This window comes from Falco naumanni, chromosome 8 (assembly GCF_017639655.2).
Source record: "Falco naumanni isolate bFalNau1 chromosome 8, bFalNau1.pat, whole genome shotgun sequence".
In the NCBI taxonomy this organism is placed as follows: Eukaryota; Metazoa; Chordata; class Aves; order Falconiformes; family Falconidae; genus Falco; species Falco naumanni.
In genome coordinates this window covers 11,093,753-11,115,871 of record NC_054061.1, presented here as the reverse complement: position 1 = coordinate 11,115,871, position 22,119 = coordinate 11,093,753, and the positions used below count along the sequence as shown (strand labels likewise).

General features: G+C 41.0%; 2 protein-coding genes across 3 annotated transcripts in view; both read left to right on the top strand.

Moving 5' to 3' along the window:
* Positions 1-4,775, top strand: part of CPEB4 (cytoplasmic polyadenylation element binding protein 4) — a 45,298-nt gene extending 40,523 nt beyond the window's left edge. For both annotated transcript variants that reach the window (XM_040605166.1, XM_040605167.1), the window contains one exon: positions 343-4,775. In XM_040605166.1, the coding sequence (XP_040461100.1) occupies positions 343-570 (228 nt within the window). In that variant the 3' untranslated portion in view covers positions 571-4,775. The remainder of the gene's footprint in view (positions 1-342) is intronic.
* Positions 4,776-12,933: 8,158 nt separating this feature from the next.
* Positions 12,934-19,243, top strand: C8H5orf47 (chromosome 8 C5orf47 homolog). The gene is made up of 5 exons (XM_040603733.1): positions 12,934-13,399; positions 14,952-15,040; positions 16,485-16,587; positions 18,790-18,839; positions 19,217-19,243. The coding sequence occupies exons 1-5, from the start codon at positions 12,934-12,936 to the stop codon at positions 19,241-19,243; spliced, it is 735 nt and encodes a 244-aa protein (XP_040459667.1).
* The last annotated feature ends 2,876 nt before the right edge of the window (positions 19,244-22,119 follow it).

The following is a 22,119-nucleotide window of genomic DNA, read 5'->3' as shown; positions in this document are numbered from 1 at the left end:
GGTTTTGATGTGAATCCGTGTACTAGTTCTGTAACAATAGGTTGATTGGTCCTTTCTGTAAATCAGTGACACCATGTGTGATGCTGATGGTCAGCATTGGTTTTGGGGTGTGTTTAAGGATCCAGGACAGTGGGAGCAGAATTGTTCTGAGGTTCCTGCAGTTTTGGGTGTTTAATGGCAATGATCATGTGTACTGGGGGGGAAAGTTCTTGAGTGCGATGTTCCCTGCTACAGAACCGTGATCACAGTCCTGCTAGAACACGGATAATAAATAGTGTGGAATCGTCATTATCTACATTGCTATTAAGAATTCTAAACTTTCTTCTCATTTTTTGAATACAGGTGGAAGTTAAGCCATATGTCTTGGATGATCAGCTTTGTGATGAATGTCAGGGGGCCCGTTGCGGTGGAAAATTTGCTCCATTTTTCTGTGCTAATGTTACCTGTCTGCAGTATTACTGTGAATATTGCTGGGCTGCTATCCATTCACGCGCTGGCAGGGAATTCCACAAGCCCCTGGTGAAGGAGGGAGGAGATCGCCCAAGACATATTTCATTCCGCTGGAACTAAATGATCACTGCAGTGCTCATATGCAGGCCTCAAATTAAGTGCACTCTTCTGTTATCCTGATTGTCCCTACCCCACCCTACCCTTTCTCTTATTCAAGATAGCATGCCCTTTTGTAGTAGTCTGTAATTTAACAATAGTATAACGAAAGAATGACCTATAATATGGGTTTTTTTGTAGAATCTTGTCATTGAAAACTGTATTGGGAGCTCCTTTTCGTATTGATAACATGTTGCAAGTGAGTTGCATTCTCTTGTCTTTACTACCCAGAGAACACTTAATTTCATGCAACATTTTCTTAGAGGAGAGAAAAATATTAAGAGAATTGAAACAATAGAGTATTTTGGTTTTTTAATTAAATTATTGTTAATAAAGAGCATAAGAATACTTTTATTAAAATAACCATGTAACAATAACACTATCAGTCTGTTCTGACACTTTTCCCCCAGGGAAGCCTGTTTTTGCCTCTCTTTTTATTTTGACTTCGGATTTTTTCCAGCAACAGATGAAGCTAGCATTTACCTACCAACAGGAAAGAGCATGTTTAAAGCAACAAAAATGCATGAGCAAATTTGAAGCAGCATTATAGTAATGGATCTTTTTAAAAAATCTGTTAAGGGTTTTGAGGATGAAATTTTAGCTCGGTATGTATCTGACCATGCCTCTGACTACCACCCACATCCAAATTACTAATGAGATAGGCAGAGCTTACTATATTTTCATCAAACTAATTGCATTTTAAGAATTCCTGAATGTAAAAGTTGAGTAAAGTTACTACTGAGGGGGGAGTGCACTTTTTTTTTCCTTAAAAAGAAAATTGTCTGGTTACAGCCCTAGAAATCCTACCAAAGCTAGAGTAATGACAACTAGTTAACTGGCATTTCCTCTCCTGAAGGATAAATATATAGATTTTATTTTTGATGGCTATATATAACTCTATATCCTAATATACTAACATTCATCAGGGGCCAGCCTTTGCTCTCCATTTTGACATGAAAAAGTAGAAAACCTAAAAATACCTCAAGGATATCACTGATTTTTATTGAAGTTTTGATATTCCATTGTGTCACACAAACTAAAATTGGCTGTTTATTCGTTTCCCATCTTGGATGTAAAGTTAGTTTTAAATACCCTCTAACTTAGTTGTAACAGAAGGCATGAACCTACGTTAGTTTCCAAGTCTTGTTTTGCACTGTTTTCTGAATTTGAGCATGAAATGGTGCAAGCGTGCATATGCCTTTCTTACTCTTCCTGTAGAAAGAATCCCAACTATGATTCCACCTCTTCAGAACTTAATATGAGGAAATAAACACAGGTATTTGAAGTGCCAACATTGCTAAGTTAATGCCTGCTTTATTATTAAGTTCTACCTTGAGAAGCATTAACGCAGTACATGTGAATTGAATGATAAAGAGTGGGTGCAGGGGTTTAGTTTGAAATAGCTGTATGAAGGAGTAGTTCTGAAAATTATTTTTATTACTTTTGAACTAATGCCCTGGCCAACTTCTCAAATGATTATTTAGCAGTGTGCAAACAAACGAATTTAGTGGCAATCTTCTGAACTGCCCGAGTGGCATGATACCATCCTAGATTCTCTCAAACCAAAGACTTGCCTCAGCACTGCTTGGAAAACGTCTGCTCCGCTAAAAGCCTTTGTCAGCCCCCCTCATCCCATTCCCCCAGCCCAGATTATCTTTATGAGAAGCAGTTTTTATTTTCAGTACAGGCTTTAATGAACTATACCTTACCAAGTTCCAAAGGTCAAAATGGAGACATTTGCTGTCTACTAGTCAAGTATAGAAAGGGAGCTGCTTTTATAATGAAATCCCTGAAAATATTGACAACAGTAATGCAAATGCAGAGTGCTCTTGTGTAGATTGTCAGGGACTTTTTTTTCTCTGAAGTACATAATTATAGTTGGAATGTTCCTTTAATTTTTTTAATGCTTGTAGGTGGCTTGGGGTGTGCTATTGTGCCGATCCTACCCAGTAAACAGGTGAGATGGGTTACCATTACCAGAAATAACACTGTTTGAGAACTAGCTTTGAATAATAATTTTCCCTTTGTACATGACCTGCTGAATTTCGGTACAGTGTTTTTGTAGCTAACTTATTTTGTCATGCACATAATGTATATTTGTTATGCACTACTTTTGTATATCTTGTTTTTCCAACAGTGAGCATTTTTAGGCACACTTTTCACTGACGGGATATCTCTTTATGCAATACCTCAATTTTTCATATTGCAAAGAGTAGCTTTTTGTACTTTTATTACTGAGAGATCTTCATATACTTCATTTTTTAATATAAATAATTTTAATAAATTTTATTTTCTTATATTCTGCTTTTTATACATTTCAGTGCTCTGCATACATTTTGAATTATGGATGTTGTGCACTGGCAATGCTATTTTAGAATCTGCAGAGAAAAGAAAGCATGTTGCTTAAACATCTTAGCCCAGCACCAGGTATTTGGTGTTCATATAATTTAAGAAATAGTATATGTAAAGTTGAGAATTAAAGAAGAAAAGCATGAAAGTGACAAATGACACTGTCTTTAGACCCATGAAATTTAAATGCATAAATATAGTGTAGAAATTTAAAAGTAAAGAAACATCAAAATTGTCTACCGCTTCTTACTAAGTTTTTAAAAATTACACACAAATGCAGACGTTTTTGGTGAATGTTTAGCCATTTTTATTATTAATAAAAAAATTGATGTTAGGTGTTCGATGCAGAAATGTGTCTGCTCTTTTAAATTATATTTAAAGAATAAAAGAGAGCCTGCTAGGTGGCAGGCATGTAATGTTAGTATGCATGACTAATGTAAGAAATTGTTATTCTACTAATATTCACTTGTGATTGTGTGACAAGCGTGTTTACAGATTATTTGGTTACACTTCGATTTACAGGGCATAAACAATTATATACATTACTCTGTACTTAAATAGTGATTACATGTCCTTCTGATTACATGGGATTTGTAGTTGGGGTTACCATGTAGCTCCAAACATAATTAACATGTAATTAGATTACCAGTCTTAGGGTATCACTTCAATTTGCAAAGGGGTTAATAAGCATGTAGTTTTATCACACTAGCATGGCACTGGCCATGTATTTACAATGTAGTTACAGAGTAATTACATGGTTATTTTTGCAATGTAAAATAAAGTGTTTCTGATTATTTTATATGTAAAGGAACCCCACTGCCCCGTGCTTTTTGGTATAGTATATACTTCTCCATACACAGACCTCTGCAGAATGCAAATTTAAAACTTGCAGTGAATGAATTTAGCGTTTTATAAGGATGCTGTTGGAAAGACTTGATAATTCACCCCTTTTGTTTTTGAAGAGTTAAAACCTTCTGTTAAAAGGTGATTTAAAACTTGAATGTGATGAATTGTGGCAAGTTAACTTCAAGTTATGTGCAATACCTATTTCAGACTTCTGGAAGATCTTTGCAGTGTAATTCTTTGTTTTTAATTGCAGACATTTAAAAATGTCATTTTCTACTGTTCTAGTAAATCCTCTTTCTTGCTGGTGTTTCTAAAGAAAAGAATCAGAAATCAATCTTTCTACTAATGTAAATTTGAGATTATTTTTAAAAAAATGGAATAAAAGGTTTTGGTCATTTGCTTTATTTTATTATCTTATTTTAAAGCTACTGTGATAGCATTGTAAGAATTGGGACAATATTGTATTCAACTGTTTTATTTTTTATATTTTTAAATTTTAAAGTATAATTAGTTTTTATAATTTTCATCAGATTTTTTTGTTATATTTTTTGGAAGTGAAACTTTTAGCAAGTGGGTGTCTAGTTTTTACTAATCCCTAATATGTTTTTCCCCCAATGTATTGCTCATATTATCAGAAGGAAAAGTTATTTAAGTATGTCAGTTAATTGTACTACTTGGCTGAATTTCCATATAGTTTTTACTGTGTATGGGGAGGTTGTAGTATTTATTATAGCATTTTAAATAAGGGTAATTCATTTTTTATTAAAGTCATTTTCACGTTTAAGTTCATATTTTTGTATGTTCTACTCTAAGTTATATAACACAAGTTACTTTTTTTAAAGAGTTCATTTGTTGAAGTGCTAGTGAAAATTAATGTTATTAAATAGTTTGCAAATGACTATTTATACCAGTATGCATATAATTTTTAAATATTTGTAATGTGAGATGTTGAATGAATAAAACTTTTAACTCAATGTTTCTTCTTAACCTTTTTATTTTAAGCTTCCTGTAGAAACATGTTCCTTTGTGGCTGAAGCTTGTGGGGCTTAGGGAAGTGATTTTGATGACGTGCACACGTCTGGCTGTACGATTTGTAAAGTGCTGTAGGCTAAGGTCTGCCGTCCTGTTCTGGGCAGCATGTGGAGTGTGGTTTTGTAGGGGGGGGGGTGAGGGACGGTATAACTGCTTGAGAGGTGCTGAGTAGCCTGAACACTGCATTCATTTGGTACAAAATCCACGTGGAATGCTGCAGAAATGGAAGGGTGATGTCTAAAGGCCTGTAGAACTGCTGTCTGTTGAATCGGGCTGTAAGAAGAACCGTTTTTACTGCTTGTTTGTCCGGATGTTGTCTTTGGGGAATGTTGAATGCTAACTGCTTAATTTTGTGGATTTGGTGCTTGTTGAGTGTTCACTAGAAATCTTGTGTGGCTTTGGAAAAGCCTTTCAGCAGTTCCAGCACTGATGTTTCTATTTTTTGCACAGCCTTAAGCATGTCAACCTAGCCGAAGAATTGTAGTTGCGTCACTTGTTTCTACTTTGTGCTCTCTGCAGCTAATTCGTAGGGATAAAGGTGAAAATATAATGTACAGCTCTGAAATCGAGCTCTCTGGGCAGGTGATGTGTTCGATGAGAAGAATACCACTGAGGCACACGTAATGTACCATGTAAGTCAGAAACCACTGTGCAGCTGGCACAAAAAGATAACTAGACTAAGGCCAGAGTAGAGCCAAGCAAGGCGTGGACAGACAAGGATTCTTTTTTAATTGTCCTCTGGTTGTGATCCGATACCAACAGAAGGGAAAAGTCTGTCTTTTCAAAGAGCTTGTTAGGGTCAGCCTTTTAATTTGAAATACTGGAACTTGGACTGTCTAAAAAGTCATGTGAAGCGTTACAACCTTAACGTGTCTGCCCTTCAAGGACTATTCAATGGGAACCATGCATGAAGGATTCAGGAGTTTTGCATCCTTGGTAGGAATTCCCCAAACTTTTTATTCTTACATTGATACAAACAGCTAAACTTCACTGAAGTATAATTCTGATTGGTCTGGAAGCCACTCTGCTGAGCGGAACTGTGAGTTGGAACATGCACGTGTACCTTGTGAGAAAAAGCTGAAGCCCAAAATACAGTATTGCAGTAGGAATCAAACTGTGCCCACTGCACTGACCAGCACTTTGCTCTTGGCACCTGAGCTGCTAATCTCTTGTGCCATCAGCTAGTGGTCTTGTAAATGTTAAATAGATGTTGAGTATCATTCTTTTCTGTGGGTGCTTCAGGAAATGCAGGTCTTACAGAATCGAGCTGTAAAGGGATTAGTTCTGCAAGATGCTAATTGCTTCAAATTGCCATTGTCTTCAGATGATGCAAATTTAGAAGCTCATGCCTTTCGAAACTAGTTTTTAACAAGAACAAAAAGTTTTGCTGGTGACTCCGTGCAGATACTTCCAATCCCTTAAAATTAACAGAAAGTGCTGGTATGTTTTGGATAAAAAACAGAGAGGCTAGCGATGCGGTGACTGCCCAGTGAATAACTGATTTCTCCGTGCTGCTTTTTGTGCCAGCCAAACAGCACTAGACGCTGTTGACCAGTTTTAGCGTGTGACTTGGCTGGTAAGGGAAGCGTTACGTCTGTTTTCTGCATTGGTGTTGTTAAGAAACAGTCATAGTTCAGCCTCTCCCAATGTGCTAACAAGTTCTTGATGTGTTTTTCAAGTGCAAATTGTCTTTTAGAAAGCATGTGCTTATCAGTGGTTTTTCTGATAAAAGTTTAAGAGGTATGATAGACCTGAAAATTGGTCCTGGAATATGGGGGCATTTAAGTCTTTTGATGTCATGGTGGTGGAACCAGCAGCATCCTTCACTAATGGTACTCCCTGGCCTATTTCAATTCAAAATGCTATACGATTAGAGGCATTTATCAGGATACAGCATCTGATTTACAGCTGGGGATGTGTATATTCATTCTAAAATTTTCCTATTCTGAAGACTGTGAAATACATTCTGATTGTTTAATAAATTGTATTTTCTTACATAGGCAGAGTCTAAAAAATTCAATGAGGTGAAATGCCAGAAGTCTGGAGTGTTCAAAACTAAAAATAATTGCTCTTGGTAGGGATGGCCTTGGCTGATTCTCAATTGCTGAGAAGTAACTTTCTAGGAAAGATGATATAGCAAATCCCTTTGGGGTTTCAGTTTGTCCTGAAACTACAAATAAATCCTACCGGCAGACTCCGGAAGATGGACATTGCCTGCTGGGTGGAATTTCAGAATTTCCACAGCATGTGAATCTCAACTATTTTCTTTCAGCACAAACTGCTGGTCGAGCACAGTCAGCCATCAACTTTCTCTTGGGTGCTACTTTCACTAAATGAACTGCTACATTCCACATCGGTGAAGAAACTTAGTTGGGATGGAGATGGATATAACCCACCTAGTACAGATTTAAAGGCATTTAAAATATTTAAAGGTATATTTTAAAGAGAGTCTTTTAGCTCTCAAGTTGTTGTTGGACAGTTTCTACTATCTGTCCTGATTCTCCAGCTGCTGTTTATTCAGCGCTATGAAAGCCTGCTCAGCCACGGTCCGAAATGCACATTGCTTGCCTACAGGAAATCTAAGACGAGTAATAGCCTCAGAAAGGATAGATGAGGAAAAAACACTGACATCTCTTCCTCTGTGTAAAATGAGCGGATTCAGTCTGTCGGTATGAAAAACAGCCTCTGGGATAAGAATATACTTCCAGCTGTCTTGGCAGTCACAGAAATCGAAGGGGGCCGGGAGGTTGAATCGGTGCTCTGAATGTGTTACTGAAGCTGCCCATTTAAGATGGGGAGAAAGTTTTTCTGAAAGTCAAAGCTCTGTTTAATGCTATCAGGTATCACCTGTTTTCAGGACACATGAACTATAATTTGCTGACTTTTTGTAGGGCTTGTCAGAGAGACAATTTGATACTAAAAGTTAATCAATTTGAATGTATCTATCCCTAAGGGAAGCTCCCTCAGTCACCTTGTTTACGGAGCTTGGGAGACCATAGTGCGGTACTATTCCGTTAAGGTTCCTTCACAAAATTTGCTAGTCAGAAGTTTGCAGTCCCCCTAGTATATATAAAATATGGAAGCATGTAAGATCTGTGTCTGGTTGTGGTTTTCTTCCTGAAATTTAATTTTGGTGAGTCATGATAGCTGAGATTAAATCATCTGAGCACGACGCAGGTAAAGGGTGATGGTGAGAACACGTTTTTGGTTTTGCATTAATCTTAATGTTTAGAATGGACTGAATTTTACCGCTTTCAGCTGTGTGGTATTTTTTTTTTTATTCCAAAACTGTAGCAGGTTGAGTTGCTTTGGTTTTCATATGAGTGGAGAACGCTGATTTTACTTATATAGCAGACTGACGGTGGAGATGCAGTTGACAAATGCCGTGTGCCTTAGTAACTCTTCACACAGTTTTGTAATCTCTTGAAGGGTGGCAATTCACACACAGAGCAATTCATTAAAAAAAAAAAAAAAAAGTCTCCGCCAACCTTCTCCGACCCAACATTTGAGAACATGTTTGCTCAATCTAAATCACCATCTCGGCTGCTGCTGACTCATGAGCCGGGATCAGTTTGCTTAGTGATTGTCTATGCCTTGCTATGCATGTGAAAGCATTAAGTTGTCAATTTAGCCGTGTTGTTTCTCAAGACAGTGCTTGTCGCTTGAAGCACATGCCCAGTACTGGTTTGTGTATGGCCAACATTCATGCCAAGTGTTTCTGAATTTTCTTTCAGTGAGTTAAATGTGATTTCTTAGGTTTTTGAGGAACATTCCCATTGTAAGCAGCAGGCAGTAGCCCCCAGCTTTGCCTTGGTGGGCCAGCTGTTCACAGGCAGATGTTGCTCTGTACACACTGGCAGAATCAACTCGGCTCTTCAGTTAGTGGCAAGAAAATTTGCTCAAGCTTTGCTTTTACAGGGGGATGTCTTTGGAGAAATGTGATGGAAGAACAAAGCAGTGACTGCTTCAATTTTCTCTGCAGAGCTAGCAATCCTTGGAGACAGAAGCCCTGCTCTGTTCCTTTTCTGGCAGCATCCTTATTTATGCCTCTGGGGGTAGGGAGGGAGTGAATGTTCAGTATCTGGAAGAGTTCTGCGAAGACCCTAGTGCCATTACAAAGGGACTTACTGCTGAGGAACGGGTATGTTCAGTGGTATTTATACTGTAGTGAAACAGGATCATTTCATGTATGCAGACACATGTATTGTTGATCACGTTAGCCCGCAGGCACACTTTGGCCTGAGATCACGTTAGATTTCAGAACAGAGCCTGAGAAAATGTGAGCTTTCCATGCCTGGACAGATGGTCATGGAAAACCTACATTACCACTCATTCTGAGGATGATTTAGTGATTTTTCTTTTTTATGTCCTGTACTGAACCAGTATTCTTCCAGGATGTGAGAGAACAATACCTGGAGGTTTGTCGTAGGTAGGACTAAACTTCCTCATCTGTGTGCTCACGTAGGGTCTAACTGCACGTTCCCCAGAACAGCAGTAGAACCATTTAATAGCATAGTTCCTGCAGACTAAAAATTTGGTAAAGTTTCACTGTCTCTGATTTGGAAACAAAGAATGTCATCAAGAAATACTAATAACTTGCACATTTGTGTGGAAGAATGGAATCAGAGAAACCGAAGTCCTTGCCTGCCTTTTTGCTGTATCCACCTGACTACAAGTCTTTCCCAGAAATAAGGCTGTTTAATTCTGGTGTTATTACTAATTTTGCCTTTTTTCATTTCCCCCATATTTTTGTTTCAGATTGGCAATCTCTGCTTAAATACTGTAACACAAGGTTCTAATCCAAGGGTTTCAGTCTCATTGACTTGTGTTTTGATTACAAAGTCAATGAATCTTCTCGGCAATTTGAAAATCTCTCAAGGGCAGGCTCAGACTTTTATGTAACAAACTTAGTTTATGGTCTGCTAAATATTTTTATGCGCAGCATGGAGAAATGGGAAATTGTGCCTCTCCTTATGACTGGTGTGGATGAAATGATTCCCCCACGTATGGTTTGTAAAGCAATCTGAGATAGGCAGGTTCATTAATATGAAATGCAGGTGTGTTAAAATGGCAGCTGGCCATTTTATCTCTCTGCTGCATTGTGTTATTGCTTACATAATTAACTGTGAGATCCATTGTAAATTATGAAATTTAAAAGTAAGCAAAAGCTGAAGACAACATAATGCATTGCTTCGATTTACCAGAAATGGTGAGTTTTGGTTTTGTTATGATTCCTAGTTACGCTAATACACGGCCCCCAGTGTTTTCTGTAAAGTAACAGCATTCTAATAAAATACCTCACTCCAGTGACACTTATTAAATATTCCGTAAAAACGGAGGAGATACAGTAATTGTTTGTGCTACTGCTGAGGGTATAATTAACAAGGTTTGACTGTAGCTGTTGTCAGAATTAACATACTTTCCACATAAAAATCCCTGTTAATGGTGTTAAGATTAGTATTTTGAATGTATTCACAATTTGCAGTTGATCAAGATAGTGTAATACTTAATAAGCAATCTGCCTTGCCTGAGCTACAATGGTGAATCATGTGAGTACTTTAACTCTGTTGCGAAGAATTCTCCTAGTAAACCAAATCTTCAACAGCAGGAGTTTCCTTTTTGCAGGGAACCACTAGGGAATCGGGGAATCAATAAAAGCGCATGCAGCAATATCCGATCAGCTCCTTCTTTCTCTGTGGTGTAAGCTGTAGCCTTGCTACCAGCAAAACCTAACTTATTTTAAAATGATACTCAGGGTTAATAGAACATGATGCATACTTGGCCAAAGTAAAGCTGAAACAATAGAATTCAGGAAACAATGTGAGTTCTGAGCTGGAGAAGCTGACATTTGAATACAAAACGAGGCATGTTGAGGTGCAGTCTGAAAGCTAGAATCTGCTCTATTTTTAACTAGACAGTTGAAGATGTGAAAAGCTGAGATGCTTGTTGGAAGTGTTAAGTACAGAGATAGTGACTAGCTGGTAGTCGGTTCACACATGTGGAAAGGAGGAAGAAGAACAGCGTGCGGTTAAAATAGCTGAATTTTCCAGTTCTGCAGATTACTCATGGATTTTAGGTAGCATCGTTTTTTGTCAGTAGCAATAGATCATAAAAGGGATCTGGGCTGAATTTACATTTGAAATCAAAGTGCTGGCAAAGTGCTGTTGGGAGAAGGGGACAAAATGTGCCGCACAAGGCATGTGTATTTGTATGAGTAGGATGAAACATATTCCATAAATACAGATGCTGAGAAAACCACTGATTTGGCAGCCGCGATGCCCCGCTGGGGCCATCGGAAGGAAGCGGCTCCCAGGCGGCCCAGGGAGCTCCTGGCCGGGAAGATACAGTCAAAAGTGTTCGTGCACAGTGCGGGGACAGTTGTGGAATGGAAACGGAGCCGTTTAGGCTTAAGCACGTGTGTTCAGTGGCTTTTCGTGGTGTGGACCAAGGCTCGTGTATTGCAGCAACAGGAGTGTTCTTTAACGGGGCTTTGTGATTAATGGACATGACAAAGGTTGTGCTCCAGGATCAGTTTTTGATGCAGCTACTTGGTTGCCTGTCTGGGGGCTGAGATGCTTGTTGGAAGTGATAAGTACGGAGACAGTGACTAGCTGGTAGTCGGTTCACACGTGGAAAGGAGGCAGAAGAACAGTGTGCAGTTAAAATAGCTGAATTTTCCAGTTCCGCGGATTACTCACAGATTTTAGGTAGCATCGTTTTTTGTCAGTAGCAATAGATCATAAAAGGGATCTGGGCTGAATTTACATTTGAAATCAAAGTGCTGGCAAAGTGCTGTTGGGAGAAGTGGACAAAACCACCCCCAGCCCGAACCTGCCGGCTGCTGCCTCGCCGGGCCTGCGTGTCGGCTCAGCTCTTTGCAGAGGAGAAGAAGGGGGTCCCCGGTGTTTCGGGGTTGTTTTTTGTGATCACAGCCGATCTCTAGACTCCTGACTCGGTGAGTGCATAGTGTCCGTGACCTCCTTTTTAGTCCGCATGCTTTGGCGCCTGGACTTTGATCATTGGGAAAGAACAAAATCCCTCTGCAAGCCGTCAGGCTGTGCCTCTGGAAGTCTTTTTCCTCTTTTTCGACAGCATACACAGAACGCCTTTTTTCTGACCGTGTAGAAAATAGCTGGAAATCCTGGGATACTTGGCAGCAGAGCGCCGTGGGTCTCCCCGGCGCGGGGGGCTGCGGGGCGCGGGGGGGCGGCGGAGCGGCGCCGCCGTTCCCTGGGTACGGCCGCCACCTGGTGGTGGCCGCCCGCGCTGCAGCCCGCCCCGCCGGGGGGCATGGGGGGCTCTGCCCCGCCACGGGCCGGGGCAAGGCAGCGGTGTGCTGCCGGGTCTCTTCCCATCAGCGCCGTTCAGGTTGCTGGTGCTGCTAAAACAATTAGAAAAAGGTCTTTCCGTGGAATTTATTCTTTCTATTCGTAATGCTTTCCCTCCTCTGAGCTGCTGACACTCTGGGAAGCAACACAGAGACGTTATTTCTGTCCCAAAGCAAAAATCAATGGGATTTGTGCTCCGGAGTGGTTTGAGCAATCCTGCTTGTCGCTGGCCGTATGGTATAAACATACTGCAGCGGGGCACGCCTCTGCAGGGCACCCCCGTGGGGGGCTGCTAGGGGTGTCCCCCTGGTGTCGTGCAATGCACGGGTACGCCTGCCTGAAGGACAAAATGGCAACAGGTATTTCATGTTCCACCAGTGCTGTTGAGCAGGTGACTGGAGCCCGGCGGGCACACGGTGGGCAGGCTGCCCGCTGTGGCCGCTCCTTATGGCTGCAGGAACCACAGGAGCACCCACATCACGGGTGCCGCTCATTCCTCCGCTGTGCGTGGTGGCAGAGACAAACAAGACATCGCAGCCTTCAGCCTGGCGTCCCCTAGGTCACTTTATCCGTAACTTGCAGGAAATATATCGATAGATGAGTGCAGGCAGCTTGCTTTGTGCTGAACCCTAACGAAGGCTGGCTGACAGCAACCTCGGGGGCAGGCTGCAGTGGGACGGGGTGCCACGGGGCCGCTCTGTGCCACGCGAGGCTCGTCCTTCCCCCCGCTCAGTGGTTCCTCCTTTTTGCACCGTCCAGCCGGGGCACCGAAATGGCGCCATCACACAGGACGAGGCGCGAGGGCAGCTCTGCGGAACCCCCCGGCCAGGCCTGCCCCAAGGAAGGGGCCACGGGCGCTGTGTCCCCCCTCAGCGTGGCAGCCAGGACGCCGGCCCCCCCAGCCCCCGCCACCACTTGTCACCCTGCCACAGCAGGGCCTGGCCGCCCTCCTGCCCCGCCACCCATGGCTGCCGGTCCCAGCCTGGGGAAGACGCGCCTGCGGCTCCTCTATATCAACAGCTTCGGCTCCCACCGCTGCGGCTCTGTGGTCCGCTATGGCGGGGGCCGCCGGCAGGCTGAGGGCGGCCGGGACGAGGCCCTGCGCTGCCAGCCGAGCCCCACGGGGCAGGCCGGGGGGCTGAGGGGGACCCCGGGCCCAGGGGACCAGGCCCACCGTGGCCGTGGTCGGCAGGCGGTGGGGGGCGGCGGTGCCGGGAAGCCTGTCAGCCACCATCACGGTAAGTGTGGCTGAGCCTGGGCAGGGAGAGCGCCGGGCTGAGCCTCCGCCATGTCCCCTCCTCTGGCGGGAAGCCATTTCCCTGCAGTGCGTGTGATGCTTCCCTCTCAACCAGACCGCGCACGCTGAGGCGGGAAGGTGGCACAATATTTATTTTTTTTAACGTGCCTGGTATAGTTGGACTGGGTGTTTAGGCAGGAGGTGGAACATGGTGTTAACGAGAGTGAAAAATTTAATGTTTTTGCCCCAAACTCTTACAGTGTTGAGCTGCAGCACTGCCACCCCGTACGGTGAGGTGGCTGCCACCGGCGCAGCCGTCCCCGTCCTGCCCTGTGGTAGATAAGGCCAAAACCAAGCTGTGTCCGACAGGGCTGCTCTGCTACGTGCCAAACTTCTGGGTCATTCCTGCCTCTTAGGGGATTCCTGCGCTGTTGGCTGCCTCATCGCTGTGACAGCTCGAAGATGTTGCTTTAATTTTCTTTCTTTTTGGCTAGGGTCAAAGAAAGTTAGGATGGGCATGGGCGTGGGTGTCTTTTTCTATAAAAGCACACAAAAAAGATTAGGCAGTTTTCCACTGTGATCTGTTGTGAAACATAGCTCTGCTGCGCAGGGTGAAACGGAGTGAAAATGGAGAACATGACCTGGCTTCTGGAGAAGAAGCCGGGGTGTGAGCTGGAAACGATGGGTGACACAGAGAGGGTGGTCCTGAATTTTACTAACTTGCTGCTTTTGAGACGTTTTCATTTTCTTGTATTTTTGTCTCCCCCTGAAAGCCATTTTCCCAAAGATGACAAAGTGAAATGTTACATTAGTCTAATTAAAAGCACTGGTGCTGCCGGGTTATTGTCTCGTTGATGCCAACCTGTGCCTCGGAGGCAGCCTGTGACTATCGGTCACTCAAAGCCTTGCTCCCAAAGCGTGGCTGCCTTGGCGATCTGGTGGCGGGGCTGGGTGGCCTGGAGGATGCTGGTTTGCCTGAATCCCTGCTGCAGCAAGGAACGAGCCCACATCTGTGACCACATTCAGCATCCCCACATGGGTCACCCTTCCTCTCAGCTCATGCCGTGCCCTGCCTGCCCAGCAGCTCCTCGGAAAGCTGCCATCCTCACCCTGCTTGGAACTCACTTGAGTCCTTCCTCGCGGCTTGAGTCCACAAGATCAGCCCTGCCCTTCTTGCTTCTGTTTTTTTTTAGTGCTAGCAGAGGTGATGTGTCTGGTTTCTTGCCTCAGTCCAGTCACTTTCTAATTGAGCTCAGACAATTGCCATAGCAAGGGGAAAAAGAGGGAATGAAAAACTAGCCTGTATTGTCCAGAAGCCTGTTGTGTTAATTTTTTGTTGTTGTACAGTTTTGAACTCTGTTCTGTGGAGTTTGAGAGACACCCACTTGCCCCATGGTTATAATGGAGAAAATAAGTAAGGTGATAGCATGGTGTAAGGGCTGATAACCTGTGACCTGCTGGGATCAGAAATAAGTATCCCTCTGGCAGATCTACAGCTTCCTCGGGAATATATTGTAGACACTCAGAATACGCTTTCTAAATTCTCTTCCTAGCTGACCTTCGAGAGGCTAAGGCTGACACCTTTGACTTTCCCTTCCCTTCAAGAAATAGTGATAAAGTAATTAAACGGAAGAAGCAAAAGGTATAAAATGTGGGAACTGAATGAGCTGCCTTTGCATTTGAGAAAATTGCTTCCTGCTTGTTCGGTGTATGTCTATGTGAGAGCATGAGGGAGATTAAAAGATTGAATTGGTACTGAATTTGTTACTGAAAACCTTACTTACAGAAAAGAAAAATGGTATTATTTTCCCTCTGTGGAGTCTTTAAAATTCTGGCTCTCATTCAATAAAGCACTTAAGTATGTGCTTACCTTGAAGAATGAGAGTATGCTGTTGACTTAAAAGCCTGTACTGAAATGCTTTGCTGGATTGGGGCCAGGGTGCTGCACACCTTGCTGGTGCACACCCAGCAGGGAAAAGCTCCGCAGCTCCTCTTCCTCTTATGTTTTAAGCAAAGAAATCCTACAGGTTACAAATAAGCGAAGGCAAGAATCAGAGGTATTAACACCAGACTAGTAGCAATATGAAATTACTTTCTGTTTCACAAACGTATTTCTGTTCCTGTTCAGTAGTTCAACAAATGCTTGAAATTTTAAAAGGCACATTTATTAAACCAATAACTCATTATGAGATTTTGTAATGTGTGATGTACAAGTAATCAGCTAGACTACAATATAGTCATGTCACAGATGCTTGATTTAAAACCAGCAAAATACTAATGACTTCAGAGGAACAGCTAATAGCATACTATAATGTTACTCCTCTAGTACATTCAACAGTCTTCAAAAAGAATCAGGAAAATGTATTATGTTTTAGCAATAAATGCCCATAAGAAAAGAATTATCTTTAGATTTAAACTATTTTCACAGATGGGGTCCAGCAAAAGCCATGTTAGCATGTTAACAGGCATTTATATTTCTTTGGCTGCCTCTCTGAATGTCTTTGTCAACAGTTCCTATTTAATGCGTTCAGTGCACATATCTGAAACGTGCCCACTATATATGGAGCTTTGTGCCTCTAAAATCAAGGTCATCAACATCTACAAAATAGATTAATATGGATTTTATATGAAATAGGCAAGGCTGTTGCTGTTCTGGAATCTGAGCATGCTGCTGTTGAGGGATTACATGGGATAGTTTTTGCTCCTGGAAAAATAAGCAATGTTATTCCCCCCATTTTGGATTACTTTGAAGAGAGTCTGATGGCTCTCACACCGTTTCTATAAGCTCTTCTTGTCTAGAAGGTCACTTCACTAGTCCTGGATAAACAAGAGCTCCAGGCAAGAAAGGAGGAGGATATTTCATGTGGAAAATTGTGGAGTAATTTATGTTTTTTTTATTTTTAGAGGTGATTTTTCCAGTATATCCCACATATATTTCCCTCCTCCACACCTCCCCCATCCCAGTCCTCAGCAAAAAAACAGTTGGACTTCCTAATCATGCTGAAGAATTCAAAGTTCTGCCCTATAGGTGTTCTAATGCAAACTTTTTATATGCTTCACTGAGAAAGTTCAATTTTACCTTTCAGTCCAAAGTCTGGCTTAAGGTCTGGAAAGTAATTTCAAGAATGCTTGAAGAAAATGAAAAGTTCAGAAGTCGACTCTTAACCTGCAGTCAGTTCAGTGGAGAAGGTAGTCAATGAACTGGTAATGTTTTGTTGTACTAGAAAAAATTAATTGATGCAAGTGCTTTGACATAAGATCCCTAGGTTTAAGGTCCATTTAGCAGTTTGCTTTGGGTAGTAGGTTTTAGAACTCACAAATTATGGAATTCATTGCATACTTTAGACACTTATAGCCATATTTGAAAAAAACTTTGTGTGCCATTGAGGGTCTTATATGTATTCATTTGGAGGAAGGATGGCAGAAGTGTTTGCTGCAGTCTAACATTAAAGACATGGACAGAAAATACCTGCAAGTTTTTCTGAACATGTGAAATACGTAATTAAGCTATTATTCACAGGTTCGTCTAAGGCAGTACTTGTATGAATAATAATTTTTTTTTTCAGATAGGAAAAATAGTGGTTGGTGTCATACAGACAATAAATAGATGTTCCCCAAAGGTAGCTGTAGTACAAGTTAACATAACCCTCAAACGTGTTCTCACACTGTGCCCTGAATACAGCTATTTCATTACTGGAAAATGACTCAGGAATTAAAACTGGTGCTCTGCATTGCGCCAATTTCAATTAGACACATTGTAGTTGCTGTGCAATTTAAGATAATACAGTGTATGCTTTCAAATGTAATTGGAATTTCCAACTTCACAGTCTGATGAGTTTTTAGGGAAAATAATATACTAATCCATGAAGAGTTACCAGGCAAGTTAAAAAATGGCATATTCACCTACACCACTTATGCCTAGCTTACATTTGTGTTGATGGAAGTTTTCCACATGTAGGCATGTTAGAGTATATGCCAAAATGAATGCCCATTGTTGCCAGTATCTTATTTTTGTAAAATGTTGTATGTTGAATACTGATCAGATTTCCACATACGTGACCACAAAACACTCCCTCAAAGATTTTCTTCACGAGAACAGAAGTGCTATTCAGGTTCAAAACAGAAATCTGTCTACCCCAATGAATGTCCCCTGCGACCTACAGGGGATATTACTGGAATAGTAGAAGAAATTCCAAAATATGCTGCAATAACATATTCTGCAATTATTCTGCAAATATTCTGCATTATGTGGAAAAGCACTTCTGTTTGCTTTAAAACAATTTCCTGATTAATTCTGATATTACGAGATGCTGCTTGTTAATTATGTGCTATTCATATTTTTTATACCAATCAAGATCCCATTGGCCTCTGTCATGGAATCATTTAGGTTGGAAAAAGGCTATTAGGATCATCAAGTCCAACCATAAGCACTCCAGACACACTGCAAGTTGGGAAGCTGTCCGCCTCGCCCCAGGCAGGGCCAGTAAATCTCAGGGTCAACTGGAACAGTGGGCATATATGTGTGTATATAGGACATATACATGTGTGTCTAGGACACTGAAGGAAATAATGAAGTCTTCCAGGACTTTTGTTTGCTTGCTTGCAAGAAAAAGGAGAACAAGAGGCAAGGAAAAAGGAGTAGAAATCTTTAACAAGAGATTATCTCCAAAATTTCAAGTTACTGTAAAACAAAACCCCCGAAGTCGGCTGCTATACGATCTCCTAGGTGGATTTACCACCATAACATAATGACTGCTAATCAGCTTTTCTGTTTGTTATGGATATGCAATGTGCTGCTTTGTCAGGCTTGTATCTATGGACAGGGCCCATTCCCTTTTCAGCTACGTGTTTCTTTTTGTCATCTGGAGGGAGAGCATTATCTTTGCATATAATTTCCAGTGATTTAAAAACCCAAACCCAAACTAACCAGCCCCTCCCTCCCCCAACACTTACTCTATCCTTAATTGTAATTGTACCTCACTTTTCATGAGCTTTAATTGAGAATCTACTATTAAGCCCTATTTATGTGAAAACCATCAATTCTAATACCTTCTTTCTAATTAGCAGATTTTATACAACTTCAAATCCAGGAGATAAGTTTCTATTGATCTGAATTTTTCATTAAACAAGAAGCAAATAGAATAATTCTAGCAGACGTTTAGATATGGATCAACAAATCTGAATAAACTGGGTTCATTTTTATCTTTTTTTAAAAAAACTAGATTAATAAAGCTAGAAAATTAATGCTGTATTTTATTGCCTCTATAAATATTTTTCTTGGGAGAACAAAAATCTACTTGATTTCTAATGCTACCTATTTACTCCTTGGAATGTTGTAATTAAGATTAGATTCAGCGTGACTGAAAATGATGACATAATATTCTCCCACAGGCAATGATATGAACCAGAGTTCACAGAATGAGGTATCCTACCTGGACAGGGTATGTATGTAGTCCATTAATTGCCAAGCAAGCTGAAATGCGAAAATAATCAAAAGAATCATAATAAAAAGATGCACTGGTATTGATCAATGTTGTTAATAAGCACTGGTTTTATACTTCAGTATTAATGACATTGGTCTTAAATGTTTTTCAAGATTTCAGTCAAGTTTGGGAAGCAGAACAGCTCTGTCCTCAGCTGGAAGGGCTGTGTGCATTGCCAAGGCTGGGAGGTAGATTTTGCCTTTTCATTGAGCTAAATCCTGTGATGGTCTAAAGTAAAATCTGAAGAATCTGAATAAAGTCTTTGTCATGCTTCATATCTGACTTTTTTTTATATTAAAGGGAACGTACCACTTTTGTCATCTTTTTTTCTCTAGGAGGAGTCCATCTTTGGCTGGGTATAGCAAGCCAATAAAAGAAGATTCAATCCAAAAGGAAAGACAAAAGTCGTGAGAGTTTTTATTTTGAGTAGTGAGAGTTCTTTCTGAAGTCAGTGGCAAGACTGCAAGTGATTTCAGTGAACACAGGTTCTCTGTTGTTGGTTTGGCCTGTGTGCGCTTCTGCTGTTTAAGAGGTTTGTTTCTATGGTGGCTTAAACAGCTCGGTTGCAAGATATTTATTTCAAGTCATTAGGTCTAGTGTTTCACTTAGCTATTAGGCTTTGAAAGCTTTTTAATGAGCATAATATTGTGACACTTTGCTTGCAAAAGAATAGAGATACACATTTAGCTTTGACTCTGTATTTATATCTTTTTTTTGGTAGCTTGTCAGAATCATAAACAAACACAAATGCAGTAAGGCAGAACTCCACACAAGATAGAAAGAAACATTTTTTTCTTACAGATTCGAATAAATTTGACTTTATTATATTAAAATAATACACAATTACCCTTCTGTTCATTCATCCATTTATACATGAATCTCAGCAAGTATTTTGAATATGAAACCAGGTGAATGTTTTCTGTCGTTTCTGTTCATCGTGAAGCACATAATGATATCATCATAATCAGAAGGCATTGTTTATCTAGCTGACTTCAATAACACGATGTAATTTTCTTCTGTTGTGGAATTTCATACTTGAACCCTTGATTGACTGTTAAACCCTTTTAAGCAAGCAAATTGTGTAAATAGAACATGAAGACTGCATAAAACCAGTATGTATATGGATTTAATCTCTGTAGGTAAAGCATTCACCTGTCACAATTAGACATCCTTGGTTTCAATAAAAGATTTGTTTTCTCACTGCGTAGTGTCTTACTGTTTGCAGATATAATGACTGGAATATCAGTGCTGAGCTTTACTAACATGCTAGTAATTGTGTTGTTAAGCAGCAAAGCATGTGTAGGGGTTTAATCTCTTGGTTTTTTAATAGTAAAACTGCAAGTGTGTAACTGGAATGTGCCTTTTTGATGACAGCTCTGGCATCGAGGTTCTTTTCTGATTTGTGGTTGAGTAATATTCTGATTTTACTTAAAATAGTTGACATTTCAGCTTGGAAGAGGAAGTGAGAAAGCAAAGTACTCAGTCAAGATGTGATCATTTTTCTGGGAGAGCAAAAATGTCATAGTTCTTTGGTATTTTCATAATACAAGTTTGGAGTCACATGTTTGGGGTTTTTTGTTGGATTTATTTGTTTGTTTTTGTACTAAATGACATGATCTCCCTGTTCCCACAGTTCTGTCAATGAAATGTTTGCATAGTGGGTATTCAGTTTATAATCCTGGATTTAAATTGTAGAGTTGTTACTCTAATGTTTCTTTTCTTGTAAACTACAGCTGTAGTTAGCACCTTTACTGGCACAGACTTAAAGGGCCCTGGAAACCAAGTTTTTCTTCCAGATGTGTAATTGCTACTTTTACGGGATAGATGACACGCATTGATCTAAATCTCTGAATGAACTTCAGCCAACTTGTGGAAGTTCTTTGGATAAATATAGACCTTTGTCTGTGGGATAGTGCTAAATAATTTCGAAAGAAAGAAATTATGAAATATGGCCCTAGATCATCCCTATCCATATACATTTTACAGTCTGGAAAGTCCATGCAGGTTGGCTGTCAGTAGCTGCCAGGGTGATCTTCATAGCGTTTTACCTGCTTGCTGCAGCCACTTTGTGTGCATAAATGACCAGAAGGTGCAAGGGAAGACTCAGGCCCTGTAAAAGAGATTTGATCTGTTATTGGTACACATGCGGGAATGGACGAGTACCAGCTTCTCCTTCGTGTGTTCAGAGACCAGTGTGGTGCAATAGTCTAGCCCCAGCCTTGCCCAGTGTTGTGAAATTGTTTGGAGGGGGGAATTACAGATCTAATATTATAACAAACCTTTAGGGAAGAATAGAGCGGCTTTGCTAGATTTTGCGGGGAGTCAGAGTAACCTGGACTTAATGTGCTGTGCTGCTTTGTTTTCACCCAGGTGTGATCTGAGGGGAGGGCCTATGCAGCATCCACCTTGCCATATGGTTTTATACTTGTTAACAACCTGCTCATCAAGCAAAAGAAGTAACTGCTGCCTTCCTTATTAATCCCAGCAAATCTTGCCTGCTTGTCTTAGCCCTTGCTCGACACGCCGCTGTTCTGCTTTCACCTTGCTTCCAGCTCACTCCAGAATGCAGGTCTCACCAGAGCAGAGGCTGGTGAGCAGCAGTCTCCAACTCAGCCTGCAACATGTGGGAAACAGCAAGTAAGAGACAGCAGCCCCCTCCTCAGAAACCCTGTGGTGGTGGTGACATAATTAATTGGTTGGGATCTATGAACAGAGCAGACCATTCAGTTGGCAGTGCTTTGAAAGGGCTCTTACATTTAAAATCACTTTGGGCCAGAACAGCTGATGCAGTGGGGCAAAAAGACGTATGATTCAGGTTCAGTTTCCAACTCTGGGTGACGAAGCCTAGCTTTCTGCTGTAGTGACCAGATTTCAAAGGTACTGCTATGAACAAGGGTAGTCAGAGCAGTTAAACTGCTGAATAAAGAGTCTGGAGAAGAACTGAGCTCAAGGTAAGCAAACAAGACCAGCTGACACGTACACCACTACCATCTGCTCGGACTCCTGTAGTAATATTTCAGATGACTGTTTTAAGTGTAAATTGCAAAATAGAAAGTAATTGTAGTATTGCATTAAATAGGCTTAGATGGTCCAAGTAAGTAACATTTTCAACGAGTTAAAAAAAAGGGTTGGTTTACACAGGAAAAGCTTTATTTAAACACTCTATGTTAAAAGGAGCCAGAAATAAATAAGGGAACCTCAGAGCATTAGATCATATACTTGAGATTCAGAAAACAGC

Bases quoted from the DNA above. Each gene is read 5' to 3' on its own strand.
- C8H5orf47 (XM_040603733.1), top strand. From the start codon at position 12,934: ATGGCGCCATCACACAGGACGAGGCGCGAGGGCAGCTCTGCGGAACCC. The intron at 15,041-16,484 runs GTATAAAATGTG...TTTACCTTTCAG, and splicing joins TTAAACGGAAGAAGCAAAAG to TCCAAAGTCTGGCTTAAGGT. The intron at 16,588-18,789 runs GTAGTCAATGAA...ATTCTCCCACAG, and splicing joins CAGTCAGTTCAGTGGAGAAG to GCAATGATATGAACCAGAGT.